General features: G+C 41.6%; 1 protein-coding gene across 1 annotated transcript in view; it reads right to left on the bottom strand.

Annotated features, from left to right (window-relative positions):
* Positions 1 to 8,420: 8,420 nt before the first annotated feature.
* Positions 8,421 to 12,234, bottom strand: part of tspan36 (tetraspanin 36) — a 6,695-nt gene continuing 2,881 nt past the window's right edge. The window contains exons 2-7 of the mRNA XM_014172503.3: positions 11,269 to 11,460; positions 10,746 to 10,820; positions 10,515 to 10,610; positions 10,034 to 10,183; positions 9,766 to 9,849; positions 8,421 to 9,523 (exon numbers count right to left, since the gene is read on the bottom strand). Of these exons, the coding sequence (XP_014027978.1) occupies positions 9,446 to 9,523; positions 9,766 to 9,849; positions 10,034 to 10,183; positions 10,515 to 10,610; positions 10,746 to 10,820; positions 11,269 to 11,460 (675 nt within the window). The 3' untranslated portion in view covers positions 8,421 to 9,445. The remainder of the gene's footprint in view (positions 9,524 to 9,765; positions 9,850 to 10,033; positions 10,184 to 10,514; positions 10,611 to 10,745; positions 10,821 to 11,268; positions 11,461 to 12,234) is intronic.

Raw genomic sequence — 12,234 nt, 5'->3', positions numbered from 1 at the left:
TGCCACTCACTTTTATCTTATGTTCTCACTTAGAGATTCCTTAAGTCAATCATTCAGTTATACCAGAAGGAGTACCAGCTCAGAACATAGCTGGTTAACTTTTGGGGGGATCCCTAGTGGCGCAACGGTCTAAGGCACTTCGTCTCAGTGCTAGAGGCGTCATTACAGACCCTGGTTTGATTCAAGGCTATATCACAACCCGCCGTGATTGGGAGTCCCATGGGGCGGCGCACAATTGGCCCAGTGTCGTCTGGGTTTGGGTTTGGTCAGGGTCGGACGTCATTGTAAATAAGAATTTGTTCTAGACTGACTTGCCTAGTTAAATAAAGGTTTAAAAAAAAGAAAAGTATTTTGTGACGTGACCAACCTGGGTGATATACTGGTCGCACACAAGGTAAAATAAATAATAGAGGCCCCCCCTATTTCACCCCATCTTATTTGGGGTGAAATAGGTCAGTGTTTTCCAAACTATGGGTTGCCTTGAAAATGGGGTTACGAGAGAAACTCTGAAAAAAAAGCGCTTGGTTCATAGAACCGAGGGTACATTAATAAACAGAGAGGTTTCTAAATGGGGTCGCAGGTCAACATTGAGGAAACCCTGCCCTAGGTACCCCTTCCCCTCCCCCGATCCGAGACTCCGCCTACATAGCGCCTCATTTATCACCTGGGAGGGGGATGGGAATACCTAGTCAGTTGTATAACTGAATGCATTCAACTGAAATGTGTCTTCCTTATTTAACCCAACCCCTCTGAGGCCTTTCCTCTTTGTTCTCTAATGCTCCTCTATTGTTCCTAGAGCAAGGGAGAAGGACCAACAACATCACAGAGTACCCATCAGGCCAACTCCTTGTTTTTATTTTTCATTTCTTTTTATTTAACCTTCATTTAACTAGTCAAGTCAGTTAAGAAAAAAATATTATTTACAATGATGGCATACCCAGCCAAAACTCTCTCACTCTCTCTCTCTCTCACACTCCTCTCTCTCTTTCTCTCTCTCCCCCTCTCTTCCTCTCCCCCTCTCTCTCAATTCAATTCAAGGGGCTTTATTGGTATTGGAAACATATGTTAACATTGCCAAAGCAAGTGGAGTAGATAATATACAAAAGTTAAATAAACAATAAAAATGAACAGTAAACGTTACACTCACAGAAGTTCCAAAAGAATAAAGACATTATAAATGTCATATTATGTATATATACAGTGTTGTAACGATGTTCAAATGGTTAAAGTACAAAAGGGAAAATAAATAAGCATAAATATGGGTTGTATTTACAATGGTGTTTGTTCTTCACTGGTTGCCCTTTTCTTGTGGGAACAGGTCACAAATCTTGCTGCTGTGATGGCACACTGTGACATTTCACCCAGTAGATATGGGAGTTTATCAAAATCGGGTTTGTTTTCAAATTCTTTGTGGAGCTGTGTAATCTGAGGGAAATATGTGTCTCTAATATGGTCATACATTGGGCAGGAGGTTAGGAAGTGCAGCTCAGTTTCCACCTCATTTTGTGGGCAGTGTGCACATAGCCTGTCTTCTCTTGAGAGCCATGTCTGCCTACGGCGGCCTTTCTCAATAGCAAGGCTATGCTCACTGAGTCTGTACATAGTCAAAGCTTTCCTTAAGTTTGGGTCAGTCACAGTGGTCAGGTATTCTGCCACTCTGTACTCCGTTTAGGGCCAAATAGCATTCTAGTTTGCTCAGTTGTTTTGTTAATTCTTTCCAATGTGTCAAGTAATTCTCTTTTTGTTTTCTCATGATTTGGTTGGGTCTAATTGTGTTGCTGTCCTGGGGCTCTGTGGGGTGTGTTTGTGAACAGAGCCCCAGGACCAGCTTGCTCAGGGGACTATTCTCCAGGTTCATCTCTCTGTAGGTGATGGCTTTGTTATGGAAGGTTTGGGAATCGCTTCCTTTTAGGTGGTTGTAGAATTTAACTTATCTTTTCTGGATTTTGATAATTAGCGGGACATCGGCATAGTTCTGCTCTACATGCATTATTTGGTGTTTTATGTTGTACACAGAGGATATTTTGCAGAATTCTGCAGGCATAGTCTCAATTTGGTGTTTGTCCCATTTTGTGAATTCTTGGTTGGTGAGCAGACCCCAGACCTCACAACCATAAAGGGCAATGGGTTCTATAACTGATTCAAGTATTTTTAGCCAGATCCTAATTGGTATGTCGAATTTTATGTTCCTTTTGATGGCATAGAATGCCCTTCTTGCCTTGTGTCTCAGATCGTTCACAGCTGTGTGGAAGTTACCTGTGGCGCTGATTTTTAGGCCAAGGTAAGTATAGTTTTTTGTGTGCTCTAGGGCAACGGTGTCTAGATGGAATTTGTATTTCTGGTCCTGGCGACTGGACCTTTTTTGGAACACCATTATTTTGGTCTTACTGAGATTTACTGTCAGGGCCCAGGTCTGGCAGAATCTGTGCAGAATATCTAGGCGCTGCTGTGGGCCCTCCTTGGTTGGTGACAGAAGCACCAGATCATAAGCAAACGGTAGACATTTGACTTCAGATTCTAGTAGGGTGAGGCCGGGTGCTGCAGACTTTTCTAGTGCCCTCACCAATTCATTGATATATATGTTGAAGAGGGTGGGGCTTAAGCTGCATCCCTGTCTCACCTCACGGCCCTGCGGGAAAGAAATGTGTGTGTTTTTGCCTATTTTAACCACACATTTGTTTGTGTACATGGATTTTATAATGTCATATGTTTTCCCCCAACACCACTTTCCATCAATTTGAATAGCTGACCCTCATGCCAAATTGAGTCGAAAGCTTTTTTGAAATCAACAAAGCATGAGAAGACTTTGCCTTTGTTTTGGTTTGTTTGTTTGTCAATTAGGCTGTGCAGGGTGAATACATGGTCTGTCATACGATAATTTGGTAAAAAGCCAATTTGACATTTGCTCAGTACAGTGTTTTCACTGAGGAAATGTACAAGTCTGCTGTTAATGATAATGCAGAGGATTTTCTCAAGGTTGCTGTTGACGCATATATCACGATTGTTATTGGGGTCAAATTTGTCTCCACTTTTGTGGATTGGGGTGATCAGTCCTTGGTTCCAAATATTGGGGAAGATGCCAGAGCTAAGGATGATGTTAGAGTTTTAGTATAGCCAATTGGAATTTGTTGTCTGTATATTTGATTATTTCATTGAGGATACCATCAACACCACAGGCCTTTTTGGGTTGGAGGGTTTTTATTTTGTCCTGTAGTTCATTCAAGGTAATTGTAGAATCCAGTGGGTTCTGATAGTCTTTAATAGTTGATTCAAAGATTTTTATTTGAACATGTAATTGTTTTTGCTTGTTTGTTCTTTGTTATAGAGCCAAAAAGATTGGAGAAGTGGTTTACCCACACATCTCCATTTTGGATAGCTAATTCTCTGAGTTGTTGTTTGTTTAGTGTTTTCCAATTTCACCAGAAGTGGTTAGAGTCTATGGATTCTTCAATTACATTGAGCTGATTTCTGATGTGCTTGTCCTTCTTTTCCGTAGTGTATTTCTGTATTGTTTTAGTGATTCACCATAGTGAAGGCGTAGACTCAGGTTTTCTGTGTCTCTATGTTTTTAGGTTGGACAGATATCTTAATTTCTTTCTTTGATTCTTGCATTCTTCATCAAACTATTTGTCATTGTTGTTAATTTTCTTTGGTTTTCCATTTGAGATTTTTAGATTTGGTAGGGAAGCTGGGAGGTCAAATATACTGTTAAGATTTTCTACTGCCAAGTTTACAACTTCACTATTACAGTGGAACGTTTTGTCCAGGATGTTGTCTAAAAGCAATTGAAGTTGTTGTTTCCTAATTCTTTAATGGTAGGTTTCCAAACTACATTCCTACCATCTATAGCATTTCTTAATATTACTCAGTTCCTTTGACTTTGATGCCTCATGATTGAGTAATGCTCTGTTCAAGTAGACTGTGATTTTGCTGTGGTCTGATAGGGGTGTCAGAGGGCTGACTGTGAACGCTCTGAGAGACTCTGGGTTGAGGTCAGTGATAAAGTAGTCTACAGTACTACTGCCAAGAGATGAGCTATAGGTGTACCTACCATAGGAGTCCTCTTGAAGCCTACCATTGACTATGGACATACCCAGCGTCCGACAGAGTTGCAGGAGTTGTGACCCGTTTTTGTTGGTTATGTTGTCATAGTTGTGCCTAGGGGTGCATATGGGGGAGAGAATGCTGTCACCTCCAGGCGGGTGTTTGTCCCCGTGTGCTGAGGGTGTCAGGATCTTGTCCGGTTCTGGCATTTAGGTCGCCACAGACTAGTACATGTCCCTGGTCCTGGAAATGATTGATTTCCCCCTCCAGGCTGGAGAAGCTGTCTTCATTAAAGTATGGGATTCTAGTGGGGGGATATAGGTAGCACACAGGAGGACATTTCTCTCTGTTAAGATCATTTCCTTTTGAATTTCTAGCCAAATGTAAAATGTTCCTGTTTTGATTAATTTAATGGAGTGAGTTAGGTCTGCTCTATACCAAATTAGCATACCCCCTGAGTCACTTCCCTGTTTCACACCTGGTAGTTTGGTGGATGGGACTACCAGCTCTCTGTAAAATAGAGGGCAACCAGTGGGTCCGTCTCCTCTATACCAGGTTTCTTGTAGGATGACATTGTCTGTATTTCCAATTTCATTGATGAAGTCTGGGTTCCTGTTCTTTAAGCCAAAGGCAGATGACCTCAGGCCTTGGATATTCCAGGATAAGATAGTGAAGGCGTTGAGTTCCATAAAGTGTCCAATGTTGTTGGTGGTGTGGTTTGGCCTCAGGCCAGTAAGAGTGAGCAGAGCCTGCTGATAATCTGATACATGCCGTTGGCTTGGGCTAGTGTAAGAGTGGGCGTTGGGCCTGCTCACGCTCTGTGATTGATGGTCCTCAACATTTCATCCAGTAAAATTTTACACACATAATGAGATAAAAATACTCATATGTACAGAGAAAACATATTAAGCAGAGACATATGTTTTTAATGTGTGACAGTCTTATCTAAGCTAACTGTAACGGCTGTCGTAGAGGGGACCAAAGCGCAGCGTGTTGAGTGCTCATGATGATAATTTATTATAACTCAAAATACTGAAGCAAAATAACAAAGAGAAAAAACGACAGCGCACAGTTCTGTCAGGTACAGAGACTAAACAGAATACAACTACCCACAAACACAGGTGAAAAAAAAACCTACTTAAGTATGATCTCCAATTAGAGACAACGAGGACCAGCTGCCTCCAATTGGAGATCATCCCAAAACAACCCATCATAGAAATAGAAACCTAGAACTTAAACATATAAAAACACAAAACACCCCCTGTCACGCCCTGACCTACTCTACCATAGAAAATCACATCTTACTATGGTCAGGACGTGACACTAACATGTAGATTATTTAGCTAATTGAGTATGAATTTTAGGACAACTTTAGGTATAAAAATAATAATATTTAAAAATGATTTGATAAAATATTGAATTTGGCCTTTACTACTACAACCCATAGAAATGCATTGAATAATACATTCATAAATGGCAAAAGAAATGTATCCTAAGGAATAAGGTTTTGAAGTGTCTGTCTTATATCTAGGAGATATATGAAAGCTCAGGAAATCTATATATATTTTTTTTTTAACACATATTTAACCCCACATTTTTGTTGGTACTAAACTACCTCCATACTTCCATTCATTTGTATTGGTTACCTTTAGACGAACTGAGATGCGGAAGGCCGACATAGGCGGATGTGGTGGACTGAGATGCAGCCCATGCAAAAAACAGATATCTCTAGCTTAAACTGACTGATTTTGATGGGGATATTTTTATTATGTTACTTAGATTGACGCACGGGTGTGTCAATAGACTTAAAGATGAAGGATTAAATATTTTCTCTATAAACACGTCTGGGGCTCTTCCCTTAGAGTGCCCTCTACGACTGGCAAAGCCAGTCTACATCAAATACATGTCTCTCTCTCTCACTCTCTCTCTCACTAGATGACATCAGACAGCTAGAATGACTTGTGACTATTTCCAGAGGAAGTACTTGACAACCTAGTCTAAATGAAAGAGCCAGTGAACCTCATGTCCTCGCTGAAAGAAAGATGAGATTCAGCTCACCAAAATGGCCTCCTACACCAACATTACTGTGAGAGGGTTTTGGTGATCTTTTTTTTTTTAAATGTCAGTATCACGAAAAGAAAGAGGTAGAGGGGAAGGAGGAAGAAGAAGTAAAAGATCAGTAAGTTGAAGCGGTATCTTCCGTATAACCAAAAGGTCACTCCATCCTTGGACCTATGTAGCAGAGTCATGACACGATGAAGCAGTAATAATAGCATATAATAATAACAATAATAAAATGTCAGCTGAGGATTCAAACTAAAAATGTCTGTGAGTTTTGAGACAAAAATTTATTATTTTCATTATGATCAAATAAAGCTGTAGACATAAAAATCTGCAGACATCCTATGTGCCTTTGACCAAACAAAAGCTGTTAGGGTAGGGGGTTAGGCAGTATGTTTGAGAGGCAGTATGCTTGGCCCCTTTGAGAGGCAGTATGTTTGGCCCCTTTGAGAGGCAGTATGCTTGGCCCCTTTGAGAGGCAGTATGCTTGGCCCCTTTGAGAGGCAGTATGCTTGGCCCCTTTGAGAGGCAGTATGTTTGGCCGCACTCTCACAGCACCAGCATCAACATCTTGTGTGTAAGGTTACTGGCCAGAACACACTGTGCAGAAGTGGTGGGAAATGAATAAATTAGGAGCAGGTCTGAAATTTCCCCACTACAACACCTGACTCAGCTCTTTGTGTGAACTGTTCTGGAAAAGGGACGTGCTGATCTAAGATCAGTTTTGTAGAGGTGAGCAGCATTACAGATAACGATCAGGGCCCATGTTCATAAAGCGTCTCAGAGTAGGAATGCTGATCTAGGATCTGTTTAGTCTTTTAGATCACAATGAATAATATGACATGGACAGGGGGGAACCTGATCCTACATCAAAACTCCTACTCTGAGATGCTTAATGACTACATGCCCTGTTGGCTAATTCAATGTAGGATACAATGTAATTTTGGTTCAGAGCAGGATACAATGTAACTTGTATTGAAGACTTAACGTGACTTACTAAATATTCATCATATCTGAATTGCAGATTGAGCTTCTTAAAAGCCTCTTGGATCTCGTAGGTTAACGTCACTCATGTTGATGACGCAAACTGAGCTACGTGCAACAAAAAAAATAAAAAAACAAAGAAGGAAAGAAAAGAGAGAGAAAGATGACATGTTATTCTGTTGTCAGTATTTTAAAGCAGGAAAACAGCTCTCTCTGGAATAGGAGCACAGCTGTGTTTAAATGTCAATGGGAACTGGAGCTGAGAGCATGTGTTGAATTGAATTTCTCTTCTTGAGATTGTAACCTCCATAGTTTATCACTGAAACCTTAGTGTACTCTGCTGGTTGATTCTGTTACTACAACTGTATGGCTCACAGATTCTTTCCTGTAGCTCTGCAGACAGAGATGAACTGGGACCAGAAATCAACCCTGGAATTTCTCATTTCCTCAAGGCCCCCATAATTAGCTAAATAATGGTAATTTTGCACAAGAAAAAAAAATATATACAGTAAATAATAATTGGGGTACCCACATTTAGACAGGCCAACTGTGTTAAATATGATTTAACAGAAGTGCCCTATAGCCAGTCCATCTGTGACTGTAGATGGAATTCATGACTGTTTGATAAATAATCTATCAAACACAACTCTGATCAGTTCTGCTTGGGCTTCTGTTACATGATATTCTAATATTGGGAGTGATACATGTTTCATTCCCAATTAAAAGGCACTGTTCATCAGAACACATTTACGGTTGGCTCTAAATGGAGTGTTTTGTGACTTACTTACCTTGCTCATAATTGTTTAAAATCACACGAAGCCCACTAGATGATGTCATCGGTGTCTCCCTATGATGTCATTGGAATCCCGTATCTTCCTCTATCTTGTTGACTACAAAACAGAAACCTGCTGTTCTCACATATGTTGACATTGCGGTGGTGCTGGAAATTATTCATTTGATTTTGAGAAAGTGTGGATTTTCCCTGCAAATGTACATGCCAAGACTTCTCTAACCTCAAGGTACTTTCCTGGTTAAATAAAGATGAAAATCAATAGAGAACGATGCCTGGTGCACTATCTGTGTTTATACTGGACGTAGAAGTGCATTGGGAATTCATGTCTATCTTGAGCATATAGATGCGTCTTTATCAACTAACCTAGAGAGATAACCACTACGCTCAACGCCTACAACGTTTTCAGAATTGGCATTTTGCCTCACTAGTTTTCTGGGACAAGTATTTGTGTATATAATTGATAGAAAATAGATGTTATTTTTAAATCAAAAGGTAGAAATGTGTTTTATGTCAAATCAGTAAACGCATAAAATGTAAATGTCTTTGTAGTTAGCTTTTAATACATTAGAAATCAAATATACACAAGCAAGTCCAACTGTATACCGTCTGCTCTATCATATGATTACATTTAATTGCACAATACTCTACAATGGTGCAGAAATTAGTGGTGTTCATGGACATTGAAATCAATATCTCTTTCAAGTACAATAAGCATTAATTTCCAAAAGAATGTTGACAGTTCTTTTCTAATGTAATGCTGTATATCTTAGACAAATGCCTACTAGCTGATGTGTTGGAACCTGAAAAACTACTTGGCAGAATCAACACAACATTTCAATCCTTAAAGGGGAAATATGGGATTGGAAGATGCATTTTTGGACTTTTAAATGAATGATATATAGCCATTGATATAGCTTAGTTCAGCTGTCTTGTCCTATCAGAACCCAAGATATAAGCATGTTTTACACCATTGTTTATAAACAAAGTAATTGTAAACAATCACTGTATAGCTTCAAAACATGGTTAAAACTATCAATTTGATATCATTGATGGTCAGTCCATGCATGCAGGTTTGAGAGTGGTTACATTTCCCCATCCCTCAGCTGTTTATCTTTGTTGTTGTTGAATCCCAGGTCGCCGCAGATTTCCCCTTTAAATGGACCGTATTCCATGTACTGATATATCACTGTGCATATCCTTTATTTTTTTCCGTATGTACAGCAGCAAATTACAACACCGTTAAGCTTAAGCCAACTTCCTTTGTTTAAAAGTTTGAGTGGTAATTTGCAACTATCTTTTAAAAAATGTCATCTCGTGGTTTTCCATTGCTTTCAACGCTGGCAGTGGTTTGCCTAAAGTTTGGTGGGCCTGACAACTGCCTGGGAAAGCTGAAGGAAAACAGTAAGACAATGTTCATGAAAGGATGCTAAAATATTAGTGTGAAGTTTTTGGGCTTTATGACCTCACACTGCTGGAGAGGAGCGGGGAGAGTTGTCAGGGGTCAAGGGTCAGGAGCTGCTGCAAGACAAGCCTCTAAAGCATCCTTCAAGACAGCAGGTCATATCAGACATACAGGGCCTGGTAGCCAGTTCGCCTGCCACTTTTACAGGTGATCACACACACACTGAGCATCCCGAAAAACTGAAAGAAAAGGACAAAGATATTCAGTGAAATTCAGTACAGAGTAAATTGGCTGGTACCTTTCAGGGTAGGTCCACGGGCTAACACTTTTAGACTTTTTTTATAGCTTTTTTTGGGCCCGGCCTCAAAGGTGGAAACATGAAAGCCTTCATCTTTAGGCCAAACACCGGCGCAAAGTCTAATAATGGAAATGAACATGATGAATCAAATGTTAGAAGTCAGAGGAAGGTCAGGTACAGTACCTTGATGATGGCAAAGCCAAGGATGACCAGCATGGCATAGCTCATCACATCCTGAAGGAGCTGTTCCAGCTTAACCTCACAACCCTGGAGCAACACACACACACACACACACACACACACACACACACACACACACACACACACACACACACACACACACACACACACACACACACACACACTGGTTAGAGAGTAATATCATTACACTTTAAATCATTGTATCAAATACAGAAACTAGAAGTTTGAAATTGACTGAATTGGTCTATACCTGAGTATTGAGCAGGTCTGGCTGGTCCAATTTGCCTGTGCACTCAGTGTTGTTTCGTTTACAACAGGAGATGGGCACAGTGTTGTTACTGCTGCTGAACCAGGGCGTGGTGGTCCAGTTCATGTAGGTCTGCACTCCACAGCACTGCAACTGAATACAGAGAGAGGAAGAACACTTGTTCACAGCTCCTAGCTGTCAAAAGCCACATTTTCAGTATCATCACATCTCTGTGTGTGCCAGTGCGTGTTAGCACCAGATAAGTTTGAAACAGAGAGACTCAACAAGTGATAACTTCCTCTAACGCCTACGACAAAGACCATCAATGGGAGAGTGGGAAATTTGTCCACAAGATGTGCCTGTATACACAGGAAGTAATCGCACAGTGAGTCTCTCGGTTTTCAAACCTAGTAAGGACCTGCTTGGCATCATACTGGTTATCAGAGGAATTCAAACATGTCAATAAAGGAAAAGTGGCACTGACCTGAGACTGCAGATAATCCACAGCCCGGGTTTCAGAGTTCTCCCCGTCATACTTCTGGAACACATCGCTCATTGACTGCTCCAAATCACCTTTTATCTGTAAAGATATACAAAACAAAATGAATCTATTTAAGTATTGTACCTGCAAGCATTAAATAATATTATATGATTGTAGCATATAATACATTAAATACATGTGGTGAAAATGTGTCCAAATGTGACGTTCACTCACCCTGCCTTGGTAAATGAACGCAAACACTAGGGCAGCGACCTCTGCTGCAAACATGGCCAGGAGGATCATCAGGAACTGGAAAGAGATGGGCAGACCAGACGGCTATCAGCAAGGAGGCCGTGAACAAGTGGTGCAGCAGGACTTATCAAACACAGAGATCCTCAGTACCTACTGTGTGTCCCAAATGGCACCCTACCCTATGTAATGAGTGCACTACTTTTGACCAGAGACCTTTGAACCCTGGTCAAAAGTAGTGCACTATATAGGGGAATAGGGTGCCATTTGGGACACAAAGTGTGTTTATGAAAGACCTGGATGGACAGATGGCTCCTTTCACCATCACCCACCAGGAACCAACACCGCAATGTCTGAGGCAGGTGTCGGGTGAATCACCTAGACGCTGATCTTGGTTCAGTTTGGAAATTTCCCCACTAATTGTTAACGTTCAGATTTGTGGACGTGATTCTGATCCTAGATCTATACCAATGGGAAACCACTTGTTGCGTCGGAGGCTCATACTCACAAAGCTCAGGCCCACTTTGGACTCTCTCAGGGTGGCGCAGCAGCCCACAGTCCCGATGATGAACATCACCACTCCCACAGTGATGATGATGGCTGCAGGGATGAGTGTGTACTTATCCTCCAGGAAGTTGTCAAAGTTGTTGTAGCTCTTGATCACGTAAGAGCCGACGTAGGCAAGAGCGCCACCCGCAGCCTAGAGAGAAAAACAAAACAACAACATGAGCAATTTATACGGCTAATCAAGGCTGTGTTGCCTATTCTCCACCGCTAATCAAGGCCCTGTTGCCTATTCTCCACCGCTAATCAAGGCTGTGTTGCCTATTCTCCACCGCTAATCAAGGCCCTGTTGCCTATTCTCCACCGCTAATCAAGGCCCTGTTGCCTATTCTCCACCGCTAATCAAGGCTGTGTTGCCTATTCTCCACCGCTAATCAAGGCCCTGTTGCCTATTCTCCACCGCTAATCAAGGCCGTGTTGCCTATTCTCCACCGCTAATCAAGGCCGTGTTCCCTATTCTCCACCGCTAATCAAGGCCCTGTTGCCTATTCTCCACCGCTAATCAAGGCCCTGTTGCCTATTCTCCACCGCTAATCAAGGCTGTGTTGCCTATTCTCCACCGCTAATCAAGGCCCTGTTGCCTATTCTCCACCGCTAATCAAGGCCCTGTTGCCTATTCTCCACCGCTAATCAAGGCCCTGTTGCCTATTCTCCACCGCTAATCAAGGCCCTGTTGCCTATTCTCCACCGCTAATCAAGGCTGTGTTGCCTATTCTCCACCGCTAATCAAGGCCCTGTTGCCTATTCTCCACCGCTAATAAAGGCTGTGTTGCCTATTCTCCACCGCTAATCAAGGCTGTGTTGCCTATTCTCCACTGCTAATAAAGGCTGTGTTGCCTATTCCCCACCGCTAATCAAGGCCCTGTTGCCTATTCTCCACCGCTAATCAAGGCCCTGTTGCCTATTCTCC

This window comes from Salmo salar, chromosome 24 (genome assembly GCF_965601325.2).
Source record: "Salmo salar chromosome 24, fSalSal1, whole genome shotgun sequence".
In the NCBI taxonomy this organism is placed as follows: domain Eukaryota; kingdom Metazoa; phylum Chordata; class Actinopteri; order Salmoniformes; family Salmonidae; genus Salmo; species Salmo salar.
This window is presented reverse-complemented; position numbering and strand designations above follow the sequence as displayed.